General features: G+C 36.5%; 1 protein-coding gene across 6 annotated transcripts in view; it reads right to left on the reverse strand.

The window, feature by feature from the left end:
• Window positions 1-25803, reverse strand: part of SLC25A21 (solute carrier family 25 member 21) — a 240602-nt gene that overhangs the window by 104374 nt on the left and 110425 nt on the right. For all 6 annotated transcript variants that reach the window (XM_042047646.1, XM_042047650.1, XM_042047648.1 and 3 more), the window contains exon 2: window positions 2761-2809. In XM_042047646.1, coding sequence (XP_041903580.1) covers window positions 2761-2809 — 49 coding nt within the window. The remainder of the gene's footprint in view (window positions 1-2760; window positions 2810-25803) is intronic.

Raw genomic sequence — 25803 nt, forward strand, 5'->3', positions numbered from 1 at the left:
TCAATGAGATCCCAATAATTTGAAATGGCCACAGGACTCTTTCCACCAAACACACTTCTAGAAAAAAAAGGCAGGAAACTCAAAACACTATAAAAATTAAGCAACAAATGGTGCTTTCATATGTCCTTTCACCTAACCAAAAGGTAGAAAACCCTAAACCAATCACCAAAACTATAATAGCAGGAAGCGATTAGGAAATGGCGGATTCTCAATACCATGTTGGGAAAGATTAAGTACACAAGGGTACTTGGAGGCCCTGCAATAAAGGAATAAAGTCAATGAAAACATATTAGAAAACACTCTATGTCCAAAGTTCAGAATTAAAACCAATGTTTCATTTGAACTTTCAAGGCCATCAAGGAATTAATCTGCTACAGTAAATTGGGACCATTACAAAATGAAAGGAAGAAGCATGATGTTGGGAACATAGAACAAAATGATGGATGAGATCAAAGGATATTCCATTCTTGATTTTGTCATTTGCTTTCAAAATGTAAGTATTTTCAACTACTACCCAGTGCTGAGATCTGCAGAAAAGTTACTGCAAATTCTGTGTAATATCTCTGAATACATCTACATCAACAAACTAGAAAAACTGTCACTTGGGTGCTGCCCACTTCTGCAATGAGTTGCAGCTAACTCAGTGGAAGAGTTAAATCAATGGAAATTTCTTCAAATGAAGAAATTTCTTTAATGGATTTTTTATTTGATTCAGACCCTCAGTTTTAGTTTGATCTATAATCTGATTTCTTCTGCATAGCTACTGTTCTTTCATTTTTTCCTACTTCTTTCTTTCTTCTAAAAATTCCACTGTTTGTGGACTCATATTTCACATTTAAGGGTTTCCTAATTTTTACTACTTTTCATTGTGTTTTTAAGGATTGTTATAGTTTCACAGACATCCCCATACACTCTTTAATGCTTTACATTTCTGGATCTCAGATCTGAAAAGCCTTTTCACTACTAAAAGTGTGTAAAATTCAGTAAAATTTCAAAGAGAAATGGGGAAATCTGTCCTTGTGTTCTGAGAGTTGGCTGTGTGGTTTCTATCAGAAAACTGAAGGTATGTCTGTTGACTGCTGGTACAGATGTTCAATTAATGCATTTTCTGACATATGATATGTGGCTTATACTAAATTATGAATGATCTACATTTATGCTACAAAAGAACATGAGTTCTAGTTCAGTACAAAGAGAAAAACGGGAAGAGGTAAAACCAAAGCTTGAAAGCTATAGGTGAGTCCTAGCACAACCTACCAAAATGAAGTCACTAAAGCACATCCTTTAAAAAATTGTCCATATTCAAACTGGACAGCTGATAGGTTCTTTCAGGTCACAGAGGAAGCTGTAAGCACCTCTTTGCAAGAAAATCACTTCTGGGACTATGCTTGCTAACCCATGACAGGGGACCACTTGACAGCAGAGCAAGATAGATTTTTTTCTTTTAAATTTGGTCTTGTTTTTGTTTTGCTTGTACCCTGTTGCTTCTGAGCCTTTAATTTCAATCTTATGTAAGTCTTGTTTTAATAGCATTGTTTCAGTGGTTCTTGGGAGGGGCAGAGAGGATCCTCAAAACTACCAGGTGCATTGTCTCTATATGAATCAACACATTCCATGTTATGAAGGGATATGGAAGAATTGCCTGAGCAAACTCCAAGCCCCAAGGCAGACCTACAGCACCTCAGCAGCAGTTAACACAGATGGAGCCTTAATAACTGTCTCTTGGTGCTGGACAATGACCACAGACAGATGACTTCCTCCTGCAAAATGCAACCTGCAAAAAAAGGCATCTCAAGGTCTTAGGCAAATCACAGAACGTGATTTAAACAGAGGCCAAAAATGCATCCATAAAAAGCTCACACATTGGCTTACTGGAACTAGAATATGAAGTAGCAATTGACAATATAAAGCATATTCCAGAGACCACAGCTGTCCTCATCATTTGTTTGGGGCTGATTAGTCTCCTAGTGAAGCTTTTCTGCCTAGATGCTTGGGACCTAGATAGACCAGGAGAAGTATATGGTAAATATTGGCACTGCATAACACACATGGCATGAATACTTTTCCCCTTCTAAAAGTATCCTTCTCCATTCTGGTTTGCTTTTCATGTACAGTAACACTCACTTGTGAATTTACATGAAAACTATAAAGCATAGAAAATAAAAGGATATTCCAGAAACTAGAAACACAACTTTTTTTTTTTTTCATTTCTGTAATCAACATTAAAAAAAACCTAACTCGAGCAAATTTTCAAGGTCATTTAATCATTTATACTCATATAAGAACAAATATTCAGGAAAAAAAAAAGACAGAAACAATTTTTAAAAAGATAAAACCATGTAGTTACTTAGCTTACAAAAAGAATATAGAACACCTTCCCTTATTATTTTTATAAAAAAATCTGTGAAAAGTATTTTGGAGGCAATATGGTATTTCCCAATTACATATAAAAGCATTACTGCAGGTACTACATATAGTAAGTGAATTTAACTTTTGCCGTCTTCATGTCATACCATTGTGTTACAAGAGTAAAAATACATGTCATAAGCAGATTTAACACCTTTAGATGACCTCTAATCAGAAATGTGCCATGCTACTCAAATTCCATCTGTCAAATGCTGTAGATACAGGTAAGTAAATATGAATGTCATTAAAGGCGCAAGTTATCTTACTTGGAGAAGTTCTAGGATTTTATTTTTTGACAGCTTGTAATTTGGATATCTTCCAGTGTCAACAAAACCTGTTCAAGCATGATCTTACCTTGTTTTCACTACATCAAGGGGATGCATCAGGCAAATTTCTACAAGACCTATAAAAGAATAAGAAAGAAAGGCCTAATAAACATTTGCACAAATAGTAATTTAATTTTCATTGACTCCAATAGTTTTTGAAATTTGAAAAGTAAAGTAAAAACCCAAATATATAATTGACGATACAGTACTTATACACTTCATGTCTTAAACACGCTCTTCTGTAGTGCATGTAAACCACTGGGCTTTTCAACATTAAATGATGCTAGTTGTTCATTAGATTGGGGAAAGTGAGGACTTTAGTGATGCAATCAATTTAAACTTAGTTTTTGCTCAGTTTTCTGACTTAAGAACAGTGGGAACATTTGACTGGCATCATAAATAAATGCATTAAGTCTTGCTGAAAGTAGCAAAGGAAGGGAGTGCAGGTTGGCACTTGCTTCTTTGTCATATAAGAATAATTCCTAAGGACACTGCAGGACTGCACTGGTGGTTTAGATGAACTTGATGTTAAGATGACATCTGATTCCTGAGTATCTGAGCTGCAGCCTCACTGGTACTTTGTCCTATCCTGCCCTGTGCTGATGCTGACGTGTAGTCCTGGCTCTTCCCCTTCCTGTTCCACTGCTCATCATCAGGACTTAGATTCACATGATGGAGAATTCTCACATCCTGTCAACTAATTTCCTGCCACTGAGTTTGAAGGACGGTATCAAGTTAATATTTATTATCATTGTCTTGCTGTATTTTCTTTTCACTCCATGCAACATTGTTTTGTTTTTCATTTCTGAATAAAAGGAAGACAACATAGGTGCTATCAGCCAAAGAATATTAATATTAGCAATGAGATTCATTAAAAATAATGTAATTTTTTAAATGAAAGCAAAAGCTGTCATCGTTATTTCTGTGCAGGTATATTTATTGCTGTAATTATTGTCCAGGAATTGCTTCTATTTTACTAAAATAAGACCATATCACATTTCTTGTAAGGGAACTGTCCCAAAGCCTATAAACTGCTCCAACAGCTGCCAACAGGTGCTTTGTGAGTGGAGCTGCAACCGAGTATTTCAGTGCTAGCAGGGGGCATAGCCTATGAGATTTTCCCTTTCCAACTACCCTCCTTTTCTAAGCTCTCCTTTTCCAACCTTCCCCCTCCCTCCCCATTTTTGATCTTCTATTCCATCTTATTTTGGCAGATAGAACCTACAGTAGGGGGCCAAACATGGGGCCAAGGGTTGTTCACCCTATTCTGTTTTTGCAGCATTAATGACCATTTTGGGAGAAAATTGTAGAGTGCCAGATTTTGGCTCTATTTTCTTGGTCCTCATAGGATAATTTTTAATTCAGGCATTTTTCCAGCAACTGAATCAGATGAATTCCAAGGTCCTTGGCAAGAGCTCTGTTTTGATAACTGCAGGATTCAATTGGTTATCTGCCTTTCTCAGTCTTTCTTTTGTCTCATCATATAATTACACACCAGGTTTTAAACGATGTATAGTTACTGATTTCACCAGACAGAATTCTTCAAAAGATGCTGGGATTATGACACAACTCTCTGAAGAGCACCAAAGGACTGCACACTGTGCAAGACACTAATGGAACAGCTACAAACACAAGCTACATTTTTCCATCTACTATAGTAGTCATGCAAATCATTACAACATCCTACTTGATAGCCTGCCCAGAAAGTGTGGTGGCCTCACTAAATTACAAGCACTCTGAGATGTGCTCAATAAAATAAAATATATTGCTCTTTCTTTAGCTAATGTTCATCAGCTTTGTGACAAATTCAATTAGCACTATGAAAATCTAATTTACTAAACAGCTCTATCAGGGTGCAATATATCTTAACTTGTCACTGCAAAGACTACTGTTTACAAATTTTATTTCCATGATAAAGTAGTTAACATAGTTACAGATACACTGTCCAAAAAAATACTCTAATTGTCCCATTGGGTCTCCTTGGTGATGTCACATGCAAACCAACCCAGAGTGATTTATGAAGGCCTAATTATGTTTAAAACAACTCAGATCCAACTAGCTGAACAAGAGCCCAAAGGAAATATAGGAAAGAACAATTACTGGGTCAGTCCAACATTTGTTGTCTTCTGGGTGGGAAAACATTCCCTGTGAAAACCAAATACTAACCATAAACCAAGACATAATCAAAATCTGTGTGTTGAAGAAACAACCAGCTGTCATCGTTGACATGCTCTGACTGCACACAAGTGGAATATCAACAACCAAGAAGGGAGTCCAGAATTCTACTATGTAAAACATTCTGCTCAGTAACTGAGCCCATGGAGGGAATAAAATGACAGAAAATGCTGACCCCCAAACTGACCCTCCTCAGTAAAGCATTTTCCCTTTCCCAACTAATACCTTCTGTCTTTAAATTGTTTCCATTATGGATTACATTAAATCTTCATCTACAAGATTCACACTTAAAATTTCAAACTGGCTATCTTCACATACATCTCTTCAATGCAAAAATTTTGGTGACTGGTGGCTACTTTGAGTTCCTTTGTTCTTTGTTGCTCTATTCCATCATTCACACAAATCTTGTATCAATAATCACTGATAATACTATGACACTGTTTAAAATGTGCTGTAATTGTAACAATCCATCTGGCAAAATGTGAAAGTTTTGAGATTTCAGCAGCACAGGATTATAGCTCTCCTCATATCTGCAAGGGTTTCCATACTTCATCTATTCACTGCACAGGGAGAAAAAGAATGCAACCTAGCTAACAGTTCTTGCAAAATAACACAGATAAAACCAGAACCATTTGGGCTTTGGACGTCCTTAGGAGAGGCCTTATCTTCTTATCTTCAGCATTTCATTGATCCTCAAAGCTATGAACTGAAAAGTGTGAAGTGTCTGTGATAAACACTGATTTGTCTTTCAAAGAAACCTGAGCAGCTCACCCTCTATGTCTTTTCCGCATAATACACGAACACAGATTCAACCCAGATTCAAGAGATGTAGAGCATGATCCATGTGTTAGTTCAGACAACCCCCTACAGTGTAGAAGCCATTATGCACCCTCCTCCCCTTGTGTTACTCATTTCCCTGGAATAACACAGTCACTGGAGAAACACAACAGACAGGAGACTGGTCATAGAAAATGTGGCAATAAACACATCAGGCACTGTATATTGTATAGCTGGAACAGTTGATATTTATTTTGGCTTTTACATAGATATAGTTACAATGTATGAAATGATCATAAGTATTTTATGTGTACTATGCATTTCCTTCTGAGAATATAAGTCTGACAGAAAGAATCCTGTGTTGATCTTTGTATCCTAATAAAAACAATGACAAATTCCTCTTAAATATGCTTTTCTGTTGGCTAAAACACTCCATTTGACAAGATGAAGCATGGACTCTCTTCCTGATTGTAACAGCACTATTTCATAAATAACCAATGCCTGGAAAAAAGCATCCCTGCAGTCAATTCTGCACAGATTAATTAATTTCTATTAGCTGGCTGTCTGACTTCACCTTCACAGACACATAAGGCTTTTAACTGTTTTGTAGAGGTACATCTTCCTCAGAAAGGTCCACAAAGTGTTAGGTTCACTGGGCAGCCAAGGCTCACTCCTTTCCTAGGGAAGCAGTCACACATTGTGCCCTTCTCGATTGTAGTATACGTCAACTAGGCTCCAAGGAATACAACAGCATGCGTAGACTGTGCTGAGAAAGATCTACCTGTTAGCCTTCGCTTAAGAAAGTGACACTTATTTTAACTCTTGCCCGGGATTCTATTCAGTGATGTGGTATGGGATTAACTAATGGTACCGTGGAGATCCTCACAAACATTAATTAACGTTTTAGGTAATGAGCCAAATAAATGCTTTCCTTAGAAAATGTGGAGAAATGGAAAGTTACTCCAAAAAGTACTCCATAATGGCAGTACTGTATTCATGAGTCATTCTTCCTCAGAGACCTAGTCTACATGGAGAAAATACACTAGAAAACATGTTAATTAAACAAGCTGTTGAATATGATTTTCCCCTCGGTGTAGACAAGGATGTCTGTGTTTAAAAATGTGTTGGCTGATCACAGGAGGATCCCAGGAGGAGCTGTTGGTTTACTTTCACATTATAGAAGAAGTCTTTTGCATGTCTACCGGAGGAGCTGGGCCATGCTCAACTTCTTGTTAGGTAACAGTGGTCCCTAACAGATGCAATCTGTCAGTGTAGCACTGCTATCTGGAATTGGTATCCCCAAAAGCAGGGTTGGGAACAGGGATTACCTGACTTTCAAAAAAAAAAAAACAAACCCAAACCACCCTGGACTTCAGCAGCAAGTGGAAATTTTTGTTTTTTGGTCTATAGTACTTGTGCTGAAAGTGGTCAGTGTTCTTGGACCTCTGTCCATGAAAGTAATTCAGCTAGTGTTGAAATAATAATAGCTCCTTGGTTATATAGTATAGCAAACGAACATTTTAATCTTCAAGGTTTCAAGTAAAGATTCCTCAAAGGCAGGAGAATCACATCCTAGGTGTGTGGAAGACAGGAGCTGGAAATGCGTGTTTCAGGCAGCATTTTGTCTAGATCAGCTGTTACTCAGCCATAAACTCCCTTCAGCTTCCAAGTCCCAGTACACAGACCTAGCTAGAAACATGCTCATGCTCAGTGCTCACAGCAGAAAGTTCAAATTGCTCATCCTTGGTGCTCACAATTCTTACCTAGTATTTCCTCTGTTTCACTGCTGTCTGCCCAGCTAAAGAGAACATAATTATCAGATGGGAAACTGTTCAGTTCTATTGCGAATATAAAATAAATGCCAATGTAGTCTATTATTTTTGCTGAGCTTGAAAACTGGGCTATAGCAATTAAGTGAATAAAGACAGAAAACGGTATGCATCTTCTTAAATAGTCATACTCTGAATAAAAGATACTCAAACCTAAGCTGTGATCTATACCTGGGCACACGTGCACAAAGCTTTATAGCCTTTGGAAGGGCAAATTCCACACTGAGATAATACATGCATACACAAGCACTGAGTACAACAACTGAGTTGTTGTAGTAATGATAAAGCAACATTTGCAATTCAGCATTTGTCAGCACGGAACACATTGAGAAGGTATTTATCTTGCCTCGGGGATTTTGTTGGAAAAATGAAAAACAATAAACCCCCCAAGACTATTCTTATGTTTTAGTTCCTTTTTTTGGACTTATTTTTATTGGATCTTTAGGTTGGTGACAAATGGTCCTATCAAGGTATTGTAATTCCCTTTCTCAGTAGTTCTACCACTGTATAGACATTTTTTCAGTCTAACACAGAGACAAGCTGATACATGTTGATTCAATGTGAGATAGCTGTAAATGTGCTCACCAAAACCATGGGTTCTCAATCAACAATATCTACCTAACTTACATTTAGTAGAATTCTGCAATATTTTCTCAATGTATTTCTTGCCTCGGGGTAAAAAATATCTAGCTTTGATGTTCAAAGCAGGTATGCAAACTGCTCTAAATTTAGCACAAATTTATTCATTGTTTGCTTTCTACAACATTCAAGGCACAATCAGTCAAATCAGGAAATTATGCTCATGCTGCCAGCAATAACCACATCTTTGTACCTACTGTTGCCTAGAGTACAGCTCTATGAATCATTTAACATGCTCCACTAAAACTGCTCAATGCTCATTTAAGTTCTCTAAGAACTGAGTAAAAAACAAAGGCCATCTTCCAGTTTAATTCAATTTTTTTATTTGCTGCTTACTTGAAAAAATTAAGTCCCTGTTTCACAGACCTACCAACTTGATTAACCGCATGCCCATGGCTTGACTACAGAAATACTTACATATCTGCCATTAAAGAAATCTATGACAATTTGGAGGATCGAATTAATTTTAAATTATGCATAGTTAAATATAATTATAGCAAGACTAGAAGGAATCGTCAAATCAACCAGCAAAAATCAGTGCCTAGTAACAAAGAATCTTCTACTAGAGCTACATGTCTTTGGAAGAAAGGTTCTTCCAGACTCCAATAGCATATACTACTTTCACAGGCATGCAGTTCCAACTGCACTACTCACACAGAGCCTTTCTGAGGCAAAATGCTATGTAGAAATGTTCTTTGTATGGTAAGACCCACAAAATTTGCATTTATGATATAGTCAAAAAGACAGTTTAAGAATTCTAGACTTTTCACACCTTTATCTGATTTTAAAATACCAAAGCTGTTCCCATGGGGCTAAATAGCATGGAGGGTTTGATTATACCGTCAAACAAGGTAACATTTGGGTACTGACACAAAAGATAATGGAGGAAAACACAGCCCACATTAAAAAAACCAAATATTTTCTTCATGTTCTTAAATATTATTGAAGCATTATGGCATGGATCACCAGAATTTACCGTTTAGAATGTCACAGGAATTTGCTAAATTTTAACTATCATTTAAATTCCTATTTAAAAATAGTAATAAAAACATTAAGATATCAAACAATTTTCAAAAAATACACTGAATTGGATTCACAAATATTTCTGTGCAAAGTCACTTTTTCCTAAATGACTAGCAATAAAGAGTTGTTTATATAGCTAACAGATTTTCTTTTTTTAATTTGTCTTTCTGATGCTATATTAACATTAAAACATTGAGTGATAAAATAAACACTTGCAGTTTACAAACTTCAGTATCTGAGCCTCTAGACACAAGTGAAGGGCTATATATTGTGCAAATTCTCCATAAATTTTTCAGCAAGTATTACAGGCTATTATGTCACTCACATATGACATATTCTTTCCTTCATGTGTGTCTGAAATGGAAGTTTTTTAAACCATGACTGAAGGGACCACTGAGGTCAGCGCTGGGTTACATGATGTTTGTGTCACTACAGCTTCGGATATTTCAATGCATATTGAATCAATATTCCTGCAACAAAAATGTGTAACTGATATTTTCTTTGCTGCTATAGTAAAACGCTTCTCAGTAAACTTGTTTTCATAAGAAGTTTGCCCATTCATACGTCCCAGAGCTGTTGTAATCTTCATTGCTAATGCTGATCTAAGAGCATGGACATTATTTTATTTCTTGACACATTTAAAGTTCTCTAATGAATAAAGCAAACAGCTTATGGCTGCTTGGACTGTCACTCAATTGCCCTGGAGGGTTTTAATGTCTTTAAAATAGGCCTCCTAGTTTGTATTTAACTACCTTGCCCACAGAGGTCTGAGGGGTAGAGCAGATCAAAGATGTGCTGGCAACATAAAAAGCAGCTGTCCTTCATTTACCTTTAATTAGCTACATCTGACCAGATTCTTTATGGCCTCTTTGTCACACATGCAACAGCCTATAAGCCTTCTGACCTGTCCTTAAGGCCTCTGCCATTACAAGAGTTTCAACAAAATACAAATTAAAAATATGAGCTACAGAACTTTGAAAAAATATTTGGTCTCACTATGGAAATACTACCTGAGGCATCAGTATTTTGGATTTATCTGCAAAAGCTACAAATTGCTCAGTATTTGGAGTGTCAAAATGGAATGGGTCCTGAGCTTAGATTAGCTATTTATAGTTCTTTGTGTAGTACTCAACTGCAGTGAGTAAATATCACACAACAAGGAATCCTACAGAAAATGGAAAGCCAAGCACATACCTCTTTGGCTAGGACACAGTGCTGCTCTTGCAGGAGCTGTGGCGCTCACTGCAAAGGAAGTCACATACCTGCCCACCCCCACTCCTTTTTTTACCTCTACTTTGCACAGAATGCACACCAATATCCAGTAGGATTTTGACTAAGGAGAAAGTTCTGTTGCTTCTTCAGGATCAATTAGCAGTTCATGTACATTAGTCTTGCAGTCAGGGTGCACTGACAGCTTGTATCATCAAACTAAGGCCCTTATGGAATAAAAAAAAGCTGTTTAACACAGCAGCTGGAGTGTATGCTAAATGACTCAAGTTATTGGTACTTGATCACACAGGTCATTATATCAACCCACTGAGACGGACATCTTCAAATTACCTGGGTTTAGGATTTGATTAGGATTTGAAAGGATTAGGTAATAAAAGAAAAAAATATAAAATATATATACAAAGTAGAAGGGTTTCAAATTTGGATTCTATTGTCTAAATGATCCCTTTACATCTTTCTCGGTATGTATAAAAAATTTATAATCTTCCTATTTCTTTTCAAAATTCCAACCCTTCAGACTTCCCTAGGAAAGTTTCAGTTAATCGCATCTCCAAACAAGTTAGCACACCTTCCAAGGCATTTGTGGTGAGGTACATAAACAACCAAATAACCTGTCTCAGTGAATGTACGCTAGCTAGCAGGTGTGGATGGAAGCTTTATTCTACTATGAGCAGTATGCAGAAGTAACTTTCTCCGCAAGACTACAAACCTTGAGGGATTACTGCTACACCTCAACCTTACTTTCACAAAGTTATTTTCTAGTACATAGTGTACATGTACTGTACATGGTGCTTGGCCCAGTGTACAGCTGACAGACTTATTCATCATTTATTACACAGGAATGCATCTTTCATCTCTCATTTGAAAGATTTAATTTAAACCAGGAGTCAAATCTGTTTCCGTATATAAAGGAGAAACATGCATGAATAAATGAAATTAGGGGACTAAAAAAACAATTAAACATGCTTACTTTTGTCCCATAATTCCTAAAGTTAAGAATAATTGAACAGTTATTAACAAAATAAAGACATATTGAAGTACCTAGAAGTATGAATAATGAAATGACAGTACCAGTTTCAGCTCAGGTGGAGAAAGCAAATAGAGATATGCATAGTAATGCTGAATGTGTAATATAGATTATGGTAATTTTCTATGTACTAGTCCATGTTACACTGAAAATATATCACCTTCTACCAGGACACTCCTGGGATCCAAAAACTGTCAAAGAAACAGCTTGCCCAAAGACAAACCCAGCTGCAGGAATAGGAATGGTCCTAAAATATTACCATTACAAAACACTTATATAATGTAGAATAAAACCTTATTTTTCTTCTGAATCAACAAAAATAAGTAATTCTTCTGGGTAAAAATACCTAAACAGTTAAATAATGCATAAAAATTTTGTTTAAAATGCACATGCAAGACATAGAACAACAACTGTTTGAGATCCTTAGAGCAGTGAGCTTTGGAATAGCTGCTGAAGTGAACAATTCTATGAATAAGCAGAAGTGCAAAAAATGTACTGTGGAGTCTCTTACTCTGGGGGAAACCATGCAGTCACAATGTGACCAGCTATCCTAGAGTGAGGTCCCACTAATTTTCTTCACTAAATTTCAGTGGCTTCAATTTCCTGCTTTTATGAGCAGAAATGTTTCAGAAATGTCAGAGGAGTAATTCCTGTTTGTAAACTTCCTTTTGTTCAAGATCTATGAATAACATTTTAGACAAAATATACCCCATAATAAAGTATATATGCTGTAAAACACTACTTACGTCTATGAACATATGTTTCAAATCAGTGACTTTATATGGAAATACATGAAATTTGGCAAAAATAATAGCTAACTTGCCATCAAGGGGAAAGCTCAGTATTGGATGGCCACTGCCTGGAAAATGAGACAACTGACCACAAAAAAAGCAAAAATTTCAGAATTAGTTTATAATGTCATGTAGGTTTGAACAACTGCTGCACCTTAACATATCAAACTGTGTTTATTTTAGTTTTGTAAAGTGGCTTTCTATCTCTGTCTTTGCTAATTTGTACTTGAATGACTTATGAAAAAGTTTTGGTTCCCATCAAGATAGCTGAACAGCTTTTTCCAAACTCTCCACTTGTTGCTGCAATATAAACTGAACAATCCATGATTTTTTCCCATTCGCTGTGAAGCAATTCTGTGGCTGATAAGACTTGATAAAATTTTTATGAAAACCTCAACTATCTTTATTTCCCTACCTACTGGAAAGATTTATAATCCAAAAGTATAGGTAAACTGATGTACAAATATTCTAGGTCCATTCCAGGTGGCCACTGAAAAATGTCCTTAAAAAGTCCTCTTTTTACTGTTTAACAATGGATACTATTTAAAAGCAAATTTAAGACAATGTTTTCTCCCATTTCAACTGCTATAATTTAGACTACTAAAAAGGTTTTTACAACAGAGATTCTTAATCTTTTACACACCTAAAATAATACTTAATTTTTTTAGAAAAGCAAACATTAAGACTGCAAAACTTTAGATTTTCACACAGTGTTTGAATATTCCTGAGATTTCAAAATACATTTTTGTTGGGATTTTTGTCTGTTTCAGTATTTATAACATTACACATTGACAAAAGAACACATTACTGTCAAAAGTAGGTTGACATGTTGCCAGTTTAAGATTTGGGTTTTCATTAAAATTTTTGTACTTATTTGCAGGCAGTGCTCAGCAATTTCCTCATACTTTACACAAGTAACTAGAAATTTAATATTTTTGCAGTACAAAAAACCCCCAAAACTCATCTTTGTTTTGCTGCTGTCCAAAATTTCCAATGAAGTTGTAAATTTTTTTTTTTCTATAATGGAGACAGGATCAAATTCCAAAAGATGTCTTAAGAAGAATATACTCAAACTTTATGTATCCAAGCAAAGTAGTATTGCGATAAGCATAGTTCTGCAAAGAGATCAAAAACTAGATGCCTCTTTCTTTTTCTTCTCCAATGTCCCACCAATATTAAGAACACTTACTAAAGGATTAAAATACCAAAATTTTACAAGATTTTGTCCCAGTTACAAGATGAGGCCTAAAACAACTGCTTTGAATAATAAGATGTTCAGGATTGAATCCCCTGCTTATTAAAATGGAAGCAATTTCTTAACATTGCAAAGAAGTCTGTGTATACTAGAAGGAACCAGATTCTTAGGTGTGTCAACTAAAACACAATGACCAATTATCAGGTATCTGTGGATAGAATAAAAAAATATAAATAATTTTCTTGAATGTGACTTGTATACGCAATGATATTCTAAGGCCTTCCACTGCATGCATTTTTTGTTGAATTCTATATTGTGGCAACAGGTGATGACAGCACCATTATTTTGTGTTATTTTAGCAGTCACTGGTCTTCCCAGTATTTTTCACCACTCCCATTTGCTGGCAGTATATCATGGCAAAGATTCAAGAGAAATCCACTATGAAGCTGATTGTTAACTGGGAAATGACAACATGAAAAGCCATGTTTAGAATTAACCTGTCTTTAATATTTTCAGGCGCCCACACCCTCTCTTCTTTCCAAACCTTAATTACATCAGCAGCTTGACAGAATCAAAAACCAAACCAAAACAAAAATGCAAAGAAGTAGAAGGGGAAAAAGGTGTAGCCCCATTTAACACAAAGATAGAGCAATAATCCTCCAACATAGGCAGAGAGCCTGGTAACACTGAACTTGCCAAGAGACAAATGTCTTAAAAAAATAAATACCACCAGCTAAGAAGGAATAATTTTCCACCAAAAGTATGAGGACTTACCACCACTGAGTGTAATGATAGAAATTTTCAACTTCTTCCTCTGGGAAAATACCTGATTTTTATTGGTCAGTAACTATGTACGTAACTGAATTCTTAAGGATCCTTTCTCACAGAAGATGCATTTTCTCCACTAACTGTTTTAAAATGAGATTTTCTTTTTTCAGTGATGCCTTTTCCTGGTCTTAAAATCAAGAATCAAACATGGTTAGAAGGGTAAAAGGGATTTTACCTTGGTATTTATTTTAAGGATCCTTAGGTGCACCACGCCCAGGTGGAATGCACCGAAATGCACCCTGCAATGCACACACCCGATAGATCGGGTAGAACCTTATAGGTCTTATTAATTAGCATATCTATCAAAGATTCCCCAGTGAGAGGCTCCAGTGAGGCCCCCTCCCCGAGGAACCTTCCCCTGGATGGTTCTATCTTAGTTTACAAAATGTGTTCTGGAGAGGACCTTGGTATCTGGGGCTTTCTGATCCCTAACTACAAGGCTTCTAAGATGTTTAGTCTCCTAGCTGGACAAATAAGTCTAAGAATGTAGGCTAAAACCCACTAAGAATACAAAAGCTATAAAAAGGTATATAAAAGGGGTATAAAAGACAAGGCAAAAAATCATCATGGCATCATCAGAACAAAATGAACCCTCAAAACAAGCAAGGATTCTATAATCCCCTTGTTTATTTCTTTAATACAAGCTCTAACCACTGACAGTGGTCAGCTACATGTCAAGTAAAAAAGGATAACTGTAAGTCTCAATATAGCTATGTATCTTTAGAGAGTGTTTGTCACCTGAATAAAATGCCTCTGCCATGGTGTAGTGGGCCACACTGCTTTTGATGCTAATAAAGAAACTCTATATCCCTTAAGTAATGTCTGTACTTCCCCTGCAAAAATATGTGTGTCAGAGCCAAGTAGTGTCATTACACAATCAGCATCTGAAAATTATTCTACAGATCCACATTTCTGCCGTTTAAACAGTGGATATCCTGACATGTGCACTTCAAAGTCAATTCTTCATTGTTCAAAACTCTCATCTCCACATCATCAATCCACCCGCCTCTCACAATAATTAAAACAAACAAACAAATAAACAAACAAACAGGAAAATCAGAGTTCCTGTATACTGGCAAGTTCGAGTGTTGTCCTCTTCTCAAACTGTGAAAGTTAGGAATAAACAGACCTGCAAGATCTACCCTGTGAGAATCAAAACCAGTTTGAGTGCTTGCAGAAGGCAAATGCTGACATATGCTTCTTCTATATTATGACATCAAAGAAGCAAAATTCCCTGCAAAGTTCCTAAAGATACAGCATTTGCATTTTACATTATTATTAGAGGACTGTGACTAATAGATGCAACTAATTACTTTAATTCCTTTTGCTACCTTTTAATATCTATATTTGGAAATAATTTAGCACAACAGAAAAGAATGACAAGATTAAGCAATTAGTGCCGAGGCCCCAAAATACCTAAATTACATACGTTTTTAGTTAAAACCAGACTTTTTCTTATCCTTTCATTTGGACTCCTTTTGCTTGTTAGGGTTTGGAGAATGCTTGGTGAACTGACAGCAAAGCAGACAGCTTTCACTGAAAGGGTAGGGAAAAGAGGTTTTTGTGAACAGAGAAAAATAAGTTTCTTTGCTTATTTTCCTGAACTGCCAGAGAATATAGCCTACTCTGCCTTAGAGCTAATTCTCTGATCAGTTTTGATGTGATATCAAAGAAAAAGAAGACAAATATAGCTTTTGAGGTACTGTGCAGCTCATCTAACGCTTGCGTCACACCACTGGCAAGTGGCACAGCACCATGGATTCAACATGGACTGCTGGGTGAGACTAAGGTCTGATTAGAGCATGGTTCCATAACGCAGTGGAGTTTTGCAGTGTCGGGAAGCCACTGTTATCATCTGTATCTGATATTTGTCTCAGAGTTCCCTGCTTTCACAGTTCTTTGCAACTTCCAGCACTCAGCCACATATGGTGTTTGCAGTATGCAGACTTAGAAGTCCAAAGACTGGCCACCCTTGACAGGGAATGGAGGAAAGAAAATCTGATTTATGACAACAAGAGGTTGTAATAGGAGGAAGGCATGGGAAAATTCTGGAACTTGAAGAAAGAAAATGGAATTTAGCAATGTCATATAGTGTTTGCATATGAAATCTCACAGAAGAAACCAGTAGTGAAGTTTTGGTCAAAAGCCACATGTAAAACTGCATGTAGTGAACTGGGGCAAACACCAACACTTAGGCTGAAGTGAGACTCCCAATGTCCACATTCAGCTATGTAGAAACCGGACGCTTTCTGTCAATGAAGACAGTGTCAGGGCAGCAGACTGTCCTTAAGCACAAGTGTGAAACTGCAACACTGAAAATTCAGTCTGTAACACAGAGCATTCTTGCTGCAGCTACTGATCACAACTATTAGTGACATAAATTTTGTTATGCTCTTTTCTTGAACATGTGCTTTCGTGTACCACTACACTGGTTATTTTCGTTTTGCAAGAAATCACGGCATAATTTAATTTGGGAGGGACCTCCATTTACTCTAACATTAGAAAATCCTGGTCTGCTCCACTCTGGTGATACCCACAAACTTGCTGACAGTGGCTTCCATCCCACCATCCAGACTGCACACTACTATTCCCAGTATTGCTTCCTGAGCAACATCAATGGTTACTGGCTGCCAGCAGGACATCTCACCACTGATCACAACTCCTATAGACCAGCTGTCCAGTTAATTTTCCACTTAGTGACCACTGATCCAGCTCACAACTCACCAGCATTGTGACAATGAGTCTACAGGAGACTGTGTTAAACATCTTACTAAAGTCAGAGTATGCAACAGGCACTGTCCTCCCCTTGTACACAGAGCAAGGCATCTCATTAATGTATAATTAGTTAATGCAAAAATTGGGAGACCAAAGACTTAGTTACCCAGATTACTCCGAACACAGATGCAATCCTGTTACTAATGGGAATAGTCTTTCATTTGCTTAAATGAAATCAGGCCTTTACTATATTTGCTCCTATTCTTATTTTATTTGTGATATTGGTTCTAACAGGTATTACTTAAAGAACTCTTTAAAACAAACTAAGAGGAATTTAGTGAAATGTAATTAATGTAATTGTGGGATACATAGGCTCTTTGATTTTTATCAACCTTGGTGTCATAAATCACCGAAAAAAATGTTTTCATTTTTTTTTCATTTAATGTTTTCATTAAAATCTTACATTTTAATTAGGGCAAACATATAACTTAAACCTCAGAGTTCTGTTTCATTTTAATGTCCAAATCCTTATTTTCTCTGTATGCAATATATACTCAGCATTTTTCATACTCCACTTTTATCTGTATCTGGCATGACAGATCCAGATAAAGAGAAGCATCAAGTTACAAAACATGAAAATTCTGTGAGACTTGAAAAAGCAAGAAATGACAGTTTGAGAACTTGGAAACTAGCAGGCACAGAGAACACTTAGTTGCTAATATCTAATAGTTTTGATATTCCTTATATTCCACACTCACAGCTTAATGCTGCAGATACTTTAAGTAAGCTACCTGATCTGGTGGAAGGTGTCCCTGCCCACGGCAGAGGGGTTAGAACTAGATGATCTTTAAGGTCCCTTCCAACCCAAACCATTCTATGATTCTGTGATGTTTAATTTGTAGGTTAGACGTTCCTATCGTGGATAGCCTAGGAGAATAAAATTAGTCTGTCCATTCAGAGTTAATTCCAAGAATTCCTTCTTGCAGAAACCATAGAAGTCCTTTAGAAGACCACCTCCAGGAGCCCTGCACTCTGGAACTATTCCAGTAGGAAAGTTTGTGAGACAGCAGCCCTGCCCTACTGAGCTGCAGGAAAGAACTGAAATTTGATACTTAAACTGGAGGATATCATCTGTATAGCTAATTGCCACCGTTTTTACGGTATATGTATAAGTACATGAATAAACACTTTGTATATGTTGCAGGGTCCTTAATTTATAAACGGTCTAGATTGCAACTTTTATTTGGTTTCCTACTATGAGACCCAATAAAGAAAACTTCACTGTTTTCCTCCAAAATGATGGCTGGTGCCTCTGCACCTGACTGTAATCATTGTAGAAGACTGTACTGGAAAGCAACACAGTTCTGACTACAAATGTATGGAAAAAAGTAGTTTTTCTTTTTAAATGGAAAACTGTTCTGAGGAAAGCAACACACCTTTCTGAACTATTACATTCTGTTTTAAACTATAGCATCCATCCACTTAATTTGGTACCAAAGCACTCCTTCTCAGATGAACAAACAAGCATCTGCTCTCACTTTAAAAACAGTAGGAATTTTGAAGAAGTAAAGAAGCTAAAAGTACAGCAAACACCAACATTGCTTTTAACTTAAATACAGTGTGTTTTTCAAAGTTCAACATTATCAAGTGCTATCACAACTACAAAGATTTTTTTACCCTACTCTTGTAAATTAAACTATCAGGACAGTTTCTCATTAAATAGTCTTTGAGTAGCGATTTGCCATGGACATCATCATGTTTCAGAGTCAAAGTTTAGATGTTAAGTTTTGCATCTCTGTGGAGCAATGTTGAATCTGTGCTATAGAGCAGATATGTGCATAGAACATAAACATTAATCAAAACAATATTCCTCTATGAATCATACAATCATAGAATGGTTTGGGTTGGAAGGGACCTTAAAGGTCATTCAGTTCCAATCCTCCTGCCATGGCCAAGGACAACACTCCCTAGATCAGTTTGCTCAGGACCCCATCCAGCCTGGCTTTGAACACTTCCAGGAATGGGGCATCTGCAACCTCTCTGGGCAACCTGTTCCAGTTCCTCACTACTCTCTGAGCAAAGAATTTCTTCCTAACATCTAACAGAAACTTGCCCTCTTTCACTTTAAAGCCATTGCCCCTTGCCTGTCATTATCTATCCATATAAAAAGCCCCTTTCCCTCCTTTTTATAAGGCCCCTTTGGTACTGGAAGGCCACAATGAGGTTTACTCAGATCCTTCTCTTCTCCAAGCTGAACAACTCCAGTTCTCTCAACCCATCTTTGTAGGAGAGGTACTCCAGCCCCAATCATCTTCGTGCCCCTCCTTTGGGCCTGCTCTTTCTTGTGCTGAAGACTCCAGACCTGGACACAGCACTCCAAGTGGGGTCTCACAAGGGCAGAGCTGAGGGGCAGAATCACCTCCTTCACCCTGCTGCTCCCACTGCTTTTGGTGCAGCCCAGGATGCAACTGTCCCTCTGGTCTGCAAGTGCACATTGCTGGTTCATGTCCAGCTTTTCACCCATGGGAATCCCTGAGTCCTTCTCCTCTTGTTCTCAATGATTTGTCCCAGTCTGTACTTTCATCTGAGCTTGCACAGTAGCAGATATCCAAGGAATCTGGCAATGCATACACTATACAATGGCAACAAAAAGGGTAAAACTTCAGTAAAGACAATTTAACCCAGGTCAACTGCAGAATTTAGATGGCTACAGCTGTACTCAAACTTTGCACACATGGCATCACCACTTCACAATAAATGCCTATTCTTTTCCCTTTCTCTACATTTAAATTTATCACTGCCATCCACCGGTTGTATCTTGCCATTTTTTCTGAACAGTGAATCAGACTGTAGCTGTATATGCACAGCTTAGCAGTAGGAATTAGAATAACTCACAGCCTTGATTTACTAATGCTGTTACTTCTGAATAAACAGTATTTTCCAATTTTGCATCTTATGCCTTACTGTTTTCTTTTCACTTAAATCATATTTGCTTCCAGTTGAAGGCACTATTTTTTTTGAAACACATTAGAAAATATATTATATATTCTCCAAAAGCACAAATAAATATTTAAGACCTGCATATTCTTCTTGTTCCCTGAAGATCTTGTGCGACACTGTCATTCATTAGCTTGCTTTGGGCCATTACATTTCTACACATTTTACTTATACTGGCACACAGCCAGCACTGACTGTTCAACTCTAGAAAGCCCACATGTTTTTGTATTTTTTGAAACTAGCATGACAACCATTCTGAAGAGTAGCTCTCACCTGGTACGTTAAACTGTAAAACCATGAACATTGATGCTCTTCTCTCTCTATTTAGTGCTGAAAGTGAAACTATTTTTTCAGGTGCAACAAGAGCCATATGAAATCTCCCTAATGTGTAGACATTCTGTAGCCATGTTTTTAATGGAACAGATCCATTAAACTTATCTAGAAAAGTAAAAAATAAATGCAAGTGTTAAATTGAACCCTGTGTATATTGCCGGACAAAAATCATAGCTCTGACAAATGCTGGGTAGCACTTGTCTCTTTCTCAACTTAAGAAGAGACTAAGAAGTAATGCAGCAAAAAAGATCCTTTGTGCAGTGAGAACGACAACAGTTTTCCTCCAACATATGAATGAATCATAATTGACTCTGATGAAAACTGGGCAAATACTGAAATTCAAACAGTATCATAGATCTGTAAAACTATCAAAATATACATTGTTTACTTAGTTTGCACATAAACATGTAAAAACTATTAACTTCAATATATATCGCCTGAATAGCTTCTCAGACTGTATGTGGTAACTAAGCATGAGAATTACTTGGATTCAAATAATTAGCCAAAGCCCTTCAGCAATATGTGAAGATTTTTATTTAGCTAAACTTTTTTTTTGCTACCTGTCATGAAAAGGTACCTTTGCTACCTCCCTGAAAAGGGAAGGAGGAAAACTGAGGCTTTAATATAATCTCATTGGGATTTTTAAAGTAGAGTAAACGGTGCAAAATGTATTTCTAGTGAAAATGTTTCTATCAGTTCTCCACTGACTACTCCCCTAAGTTTGTCTTGCTCTGATGTTTCCTTTCTTACTGTTTCTGAGCCATTTAATGGCAGGTACTCTCTTTAAACTGTAGTACTCAAAATATTATCATCACCTAAATAAAGTTTTAAAATCCATTTCCTGTGTGTTAATTGCTTACATTACTTGAGAAGCTAGGAACAAAGGGGATTAGAAGAAAGCAACCCTCATTTGTGCAAATTCATAGGCACTGATCTGAAAATCTGACCTAACCTAAATATTTGGACCTTCAGGTTTATGGGCTTATCCAGAAAAAAACCTTAATACCAAGTTTTCAGGAAAATGCTGTAATCTTGCTGGATGAGGAACTAATTTGATACACTAAAAAAATAATGTGTACATATATAGATTGTTTAAAAACAATTTCTTTCTGATTTCCACTTTTAAATTAGAGAATCACTAATTAATTGAAAAATTATTATTTGTCTTTTCTTCAATTAAACTAGCTAAATATTAATTAAAGCTCATAATTATGCTTTTCAATTTAGGTCACTAACTGCAGGTTCCCTAAAAACATTTCTAACTGAAGAGAATTCTTCCATTATTACTTGCATTTCAAAGTATATTGATCAGCAAGATCCTGACAGACAAGTATCTTACAGAAGATAACTTTTTTAAAAATAATGTTTGTTTCAGAGGGGAATTTATAATAAAGTATCATTTAGGGCACAGTTCATTATGATTATTGTAGTTGGAAAAACACAATTGCATAAACAATTTGCACCATATGAAATAAATAATAACCACAGCAGTTGTAGATTCAGAGACTGTGTTGTAACACTGGCTGGTGATCCCTAGAAAATTTCAAAATGACGGTATCTCTGCAACTGGAGAAATCCTTGGAGGTGATTTTCTTGGTAGGTTGGCATTGTTCTCTTTCCCTCCAGTCTGCCTGACTTTGCTAAGACTGTTCTCTATGCTTTTCTCATACTTGACACTTTTGTATTTGAATGCACCATGGTTCTTTAACCAAGAGACAGGTAACCCAAAGGTGGAACTCAAATACCGATGTAAAAAATCAAATTTGGTAAGGTGCAAATGCATGTCACACTTACTGGAATGCATGCAACATAAAAATCTATAAATTAGCACCGTTCACAATCATTACATTTGTCCTTTGCTCTTCCAATCTAAACTGTTCAGATTGGTAAAAGGAATGTCATTGTAGAATGACACAGTGCACAGCTGAGAAATAATATGACATCTTTGAAAATCAGTTATGTCTGAGAGCCTAATGGAATCAAAAGGGGAGGATTAAAACGTTTTTACAAGTCAGTTCTATATTTATATATTCTTTCACATATATATATATTATGTATATCATATATGTATTTAGGTTCATAGATAAATATGATCAAAGTTATAACTATATTTCATATACCCAAATATAGTACTTATATTGTTCTATTTTGGCACTCACAACACCAGCAAAATAATGCATTCCGAAAGTTTGAAATGTCACACAATTTTAGCACTTCTGTGTGAAAGGGAAGTCAGTAGCCTGAACAAACCTCATCAAAATTTTGGGTATAATCAGAAGACTGGATTCCAACATTACTCTTCTTCAACACAGCAAATTCTTGATCCAAATTCACATATCAAGAACAATAAATAGTGCTATTAGTGACAGACAAGATGCTGTTCCTTTACATAACCAGAAAAGTATTCTCCTTACAGTATGGGCTAGTATTCCTTCCTCAGCTTCTGCAAATTTTAATTTTTTATGAACAGGTAAAAATCAAATCAAATTACTTTTAAACATTTTTGGGTTGATGTCCAAAAAAATACTTTGAGTGTTACTAAGTAAAGTTTAAAGGCATTCAACAGTACTGAACTGTAAGAACAGGTACAGAAAACATGTGCAGTCTTGTACTTGAAGAATACAGGACAGAGAGAAACTGGCGTGAGTACAACAAAGAGCCCTGAAGGTTATTAAGGGACTGGAGCTTCTCATGTATATACCTGAAGAGGCTGGCACTGTTCAGCCTTATGAAGAGAAGACTCAGGGGCATCTTACCCATGTGTATAAATACCTCATGGGGTAGGAGGTTGCTCTTTTTCAGTGGTGCCCAGCTGACAGGACAAGAGGCAAATGGGGGAAACTGAAATACAGGAACTTCCTTCCTTCCTAAGCTTCACCTAAGAGTATTCTGTAATGCTGAGACTGAACAGGTTGCCCACAGATGTGGAGACATTGTCCTCAGAGATACTCAAAACCTAACTGAGTATGGCCCTGGGCCATCTATTCTAGCTAGCCCTGCTTTAAGCAGGAGGTTGGACTAGACAGTCCCCAGAAACACCTTCCAACCTCAGCTATTCTGAACACCTTGAATTCACTGGCCATTTTCAATTATATTTACTAGAGGAATAGCTATCTTAGACAGGATTCTTCTATTTATTTGATTATTTTAAAAATAAATTAGCTGCTGGGAAGTCAAGATAGACACTCTTTTAGTCTAACAGTCTTAACAGCTTTTATCAAAACTGAATCATGATTAGGAATTGCAGCAGGCACACGGGCAGTTGCAGGTGTTATTTACTAGTCTTTATATAGTCAATGCACCAAACTAGCCACAGCTCATACTGCCTTTGCCCAAATGTGAGAGCACATGGGGAAAGCTAGCGAGGTTACAGGATGGCAGTAGGAAGGAACTCAAGAAGTACAGACAGAGCACCTCAAGGTATAAAGAAGAAAGGATTGAGGCATTCACTGTTCAGCTAACTAATGCATTTTTATAAATTACTTTGAATGAGACTAATAAAAATAAATGTCAATTTTATGTTAATTTTTGCTACTTAAAATGGGAGAAAAAACTTGCCTTCTTGCCTGTGCTGCAAAAAAGATAGCAGAATCATAACACTATGTGCTAGTAGCAAGAAACCAAGCTAAAGATGGCAGATGGTGCAATGGCTTAAATATAGAGCAAAGGCTCGTGCAGTCTTGGAGATCTCTGAAATAATGCAGATAACTTGTAGAGTCTGTGCTCCAGCGTTCTGCTGCAAAATGGGGCTTGTTCTCCCAGTGATGTCAGAAGGATAAATTCCTCCAATATTATGAGGTTCTCAGTCATTCCAACAGCAGAGGTAAGTGTTGCTGCTGAAAAAACTGCAGTCATCTGCATTTTCACCTACTACATTTTGTTTTAATCTCAGTATTTAATTTTTTATCTACTCTATGAACAACGATGTTTTACTCCTCAGCCTCTGTTACTTTTCTGATGCGACAGAATTTTTTCTTTTGCATGTTCCTAAAAGCATCCATTGTTTTTGCCAAGACAAAATAACCACTAAAATTTGCAAAGAATGAAAAAAATAGTTTTTAAGCCTTGATCACGAATGACAGAACTACAACTTATATTGGAACCATAATTTTTGCGAGTAAAAATACAAATACTGTTAAAACTCAGGCGCCTCAAATCAGCAGTGACTTTGGTTAAGCGAAATTAATGGATATACAGCAGTGTGCACATAAATCCTTGCAGGATCAGAACAAAGGGCTTGACTCGACACCTGCTGGAGTTGACAGAAAAGCCTTGCTTTTAAAGATTTCAGCAAGTTCAGAATCAAGCCATCAATTTTTCCTGTGAAACGTGGAATAGAGATGACCAGACTTTAGTAGTGAAGGCATTGTTTCACATCCTATTTTGTAGAAAGAGCTGCTAAAAGCATGACCAACCTGATGTTTCTCTTGGACTGCTATAAATCACAAGCAACTTAACTGAAGTCATTAGTGTAATATGAGGAAGGTAAGAAACAGGAGCAGGGTGTTGGTACATGAAGCTGTACTGTATCAGCCTCCCTTAAAAAGAAATTTTTAGTTAACGTCTTCTGCTTAGAAACTAATGGCATGACAGAGCTCAGGAAAGTTTGCTTTTGGAAAAGCATTCTCAGAGAGCAACTATTTCCAAAAATAAAGATTCTATTTTGTTAGCACTGATAATTTTAAGAACAATGGGGTTTTAAAATTTTATCTGGAAAAATAAAATAGTCTTTGGTTTACAAGTTAACAGAAATATGTTTGAAAACCACTAATTTCTATGTAGGTACACCCCAAGAAAACAGAACTGTTTTTTTTCAAATACATAGTTAAAACCTCACTGCCACAGAAAGACCTCATAGCTTCTCTAGTTTATTTTTACATGTCTGAGTACAGCCATAAACACCCCAAAATACCAGTTTATTATGGAAGCTACACATTCTTAACTATAAAGTTATGAACAGAGTTGCTACTTTGATTCCTAAATTATCTGTAGAAAAATGCAACATTTTTGGAAATGTATTTTGTTTGCAATCTCTTCTTTCTCAGTTAAGAACTTGGTAACTTCTTTGTTTAGTGTCTGTTATCCACACAGTTGATTAAAATCAGGAAATCAGGTATGAGAGCTTTCTCATTTAACTGTTTTACCATTAAGCTGAAAGGTACAGAAGTGCTTCTTATACAGTGCAGCCAGAGGATGCATGAATTTAGTTTTTGCTGTATGCCTAAAAGAAAATTACCATAATGGGAATGCAGTTGACTATGTAGCAAAATGTATTTGATCTTTATCCTCTGAGGAAAAAAACAGGAAAATGAGAGAATTCAGGGAGGAACTCTTTCTTTTAAATGTAATATTCATACTCCGTGTTGTAATAACACAAAAAATAACAGTTATATACATGTATATAAAATGATGTCTCAAAGCTGAACCACAGAATTTTACTAGAAGCCCTGAAATAAACCAGCTTTTAATGTCACTAGAAATCCTAAGTCAATGTACAAAGCAATCCTTTGTA

Source organism: Corvus kubaryi, unplaced genomic scaffold (assembly GCF_017639235.1).
Source record: "Corvus kubaryi isolate FWS band 111438036 unplaced genomic scaffold, C.kubaryi_AGA036_p1.0 66, whole genome shotgun sequence".
Taxonomy (NCBI): domain Eukaryota; kingdom Metazoa; phylum Chordata; class Aves; order Passeriformes; family Corvidae; genus Corvus; species Corvus kubaryi.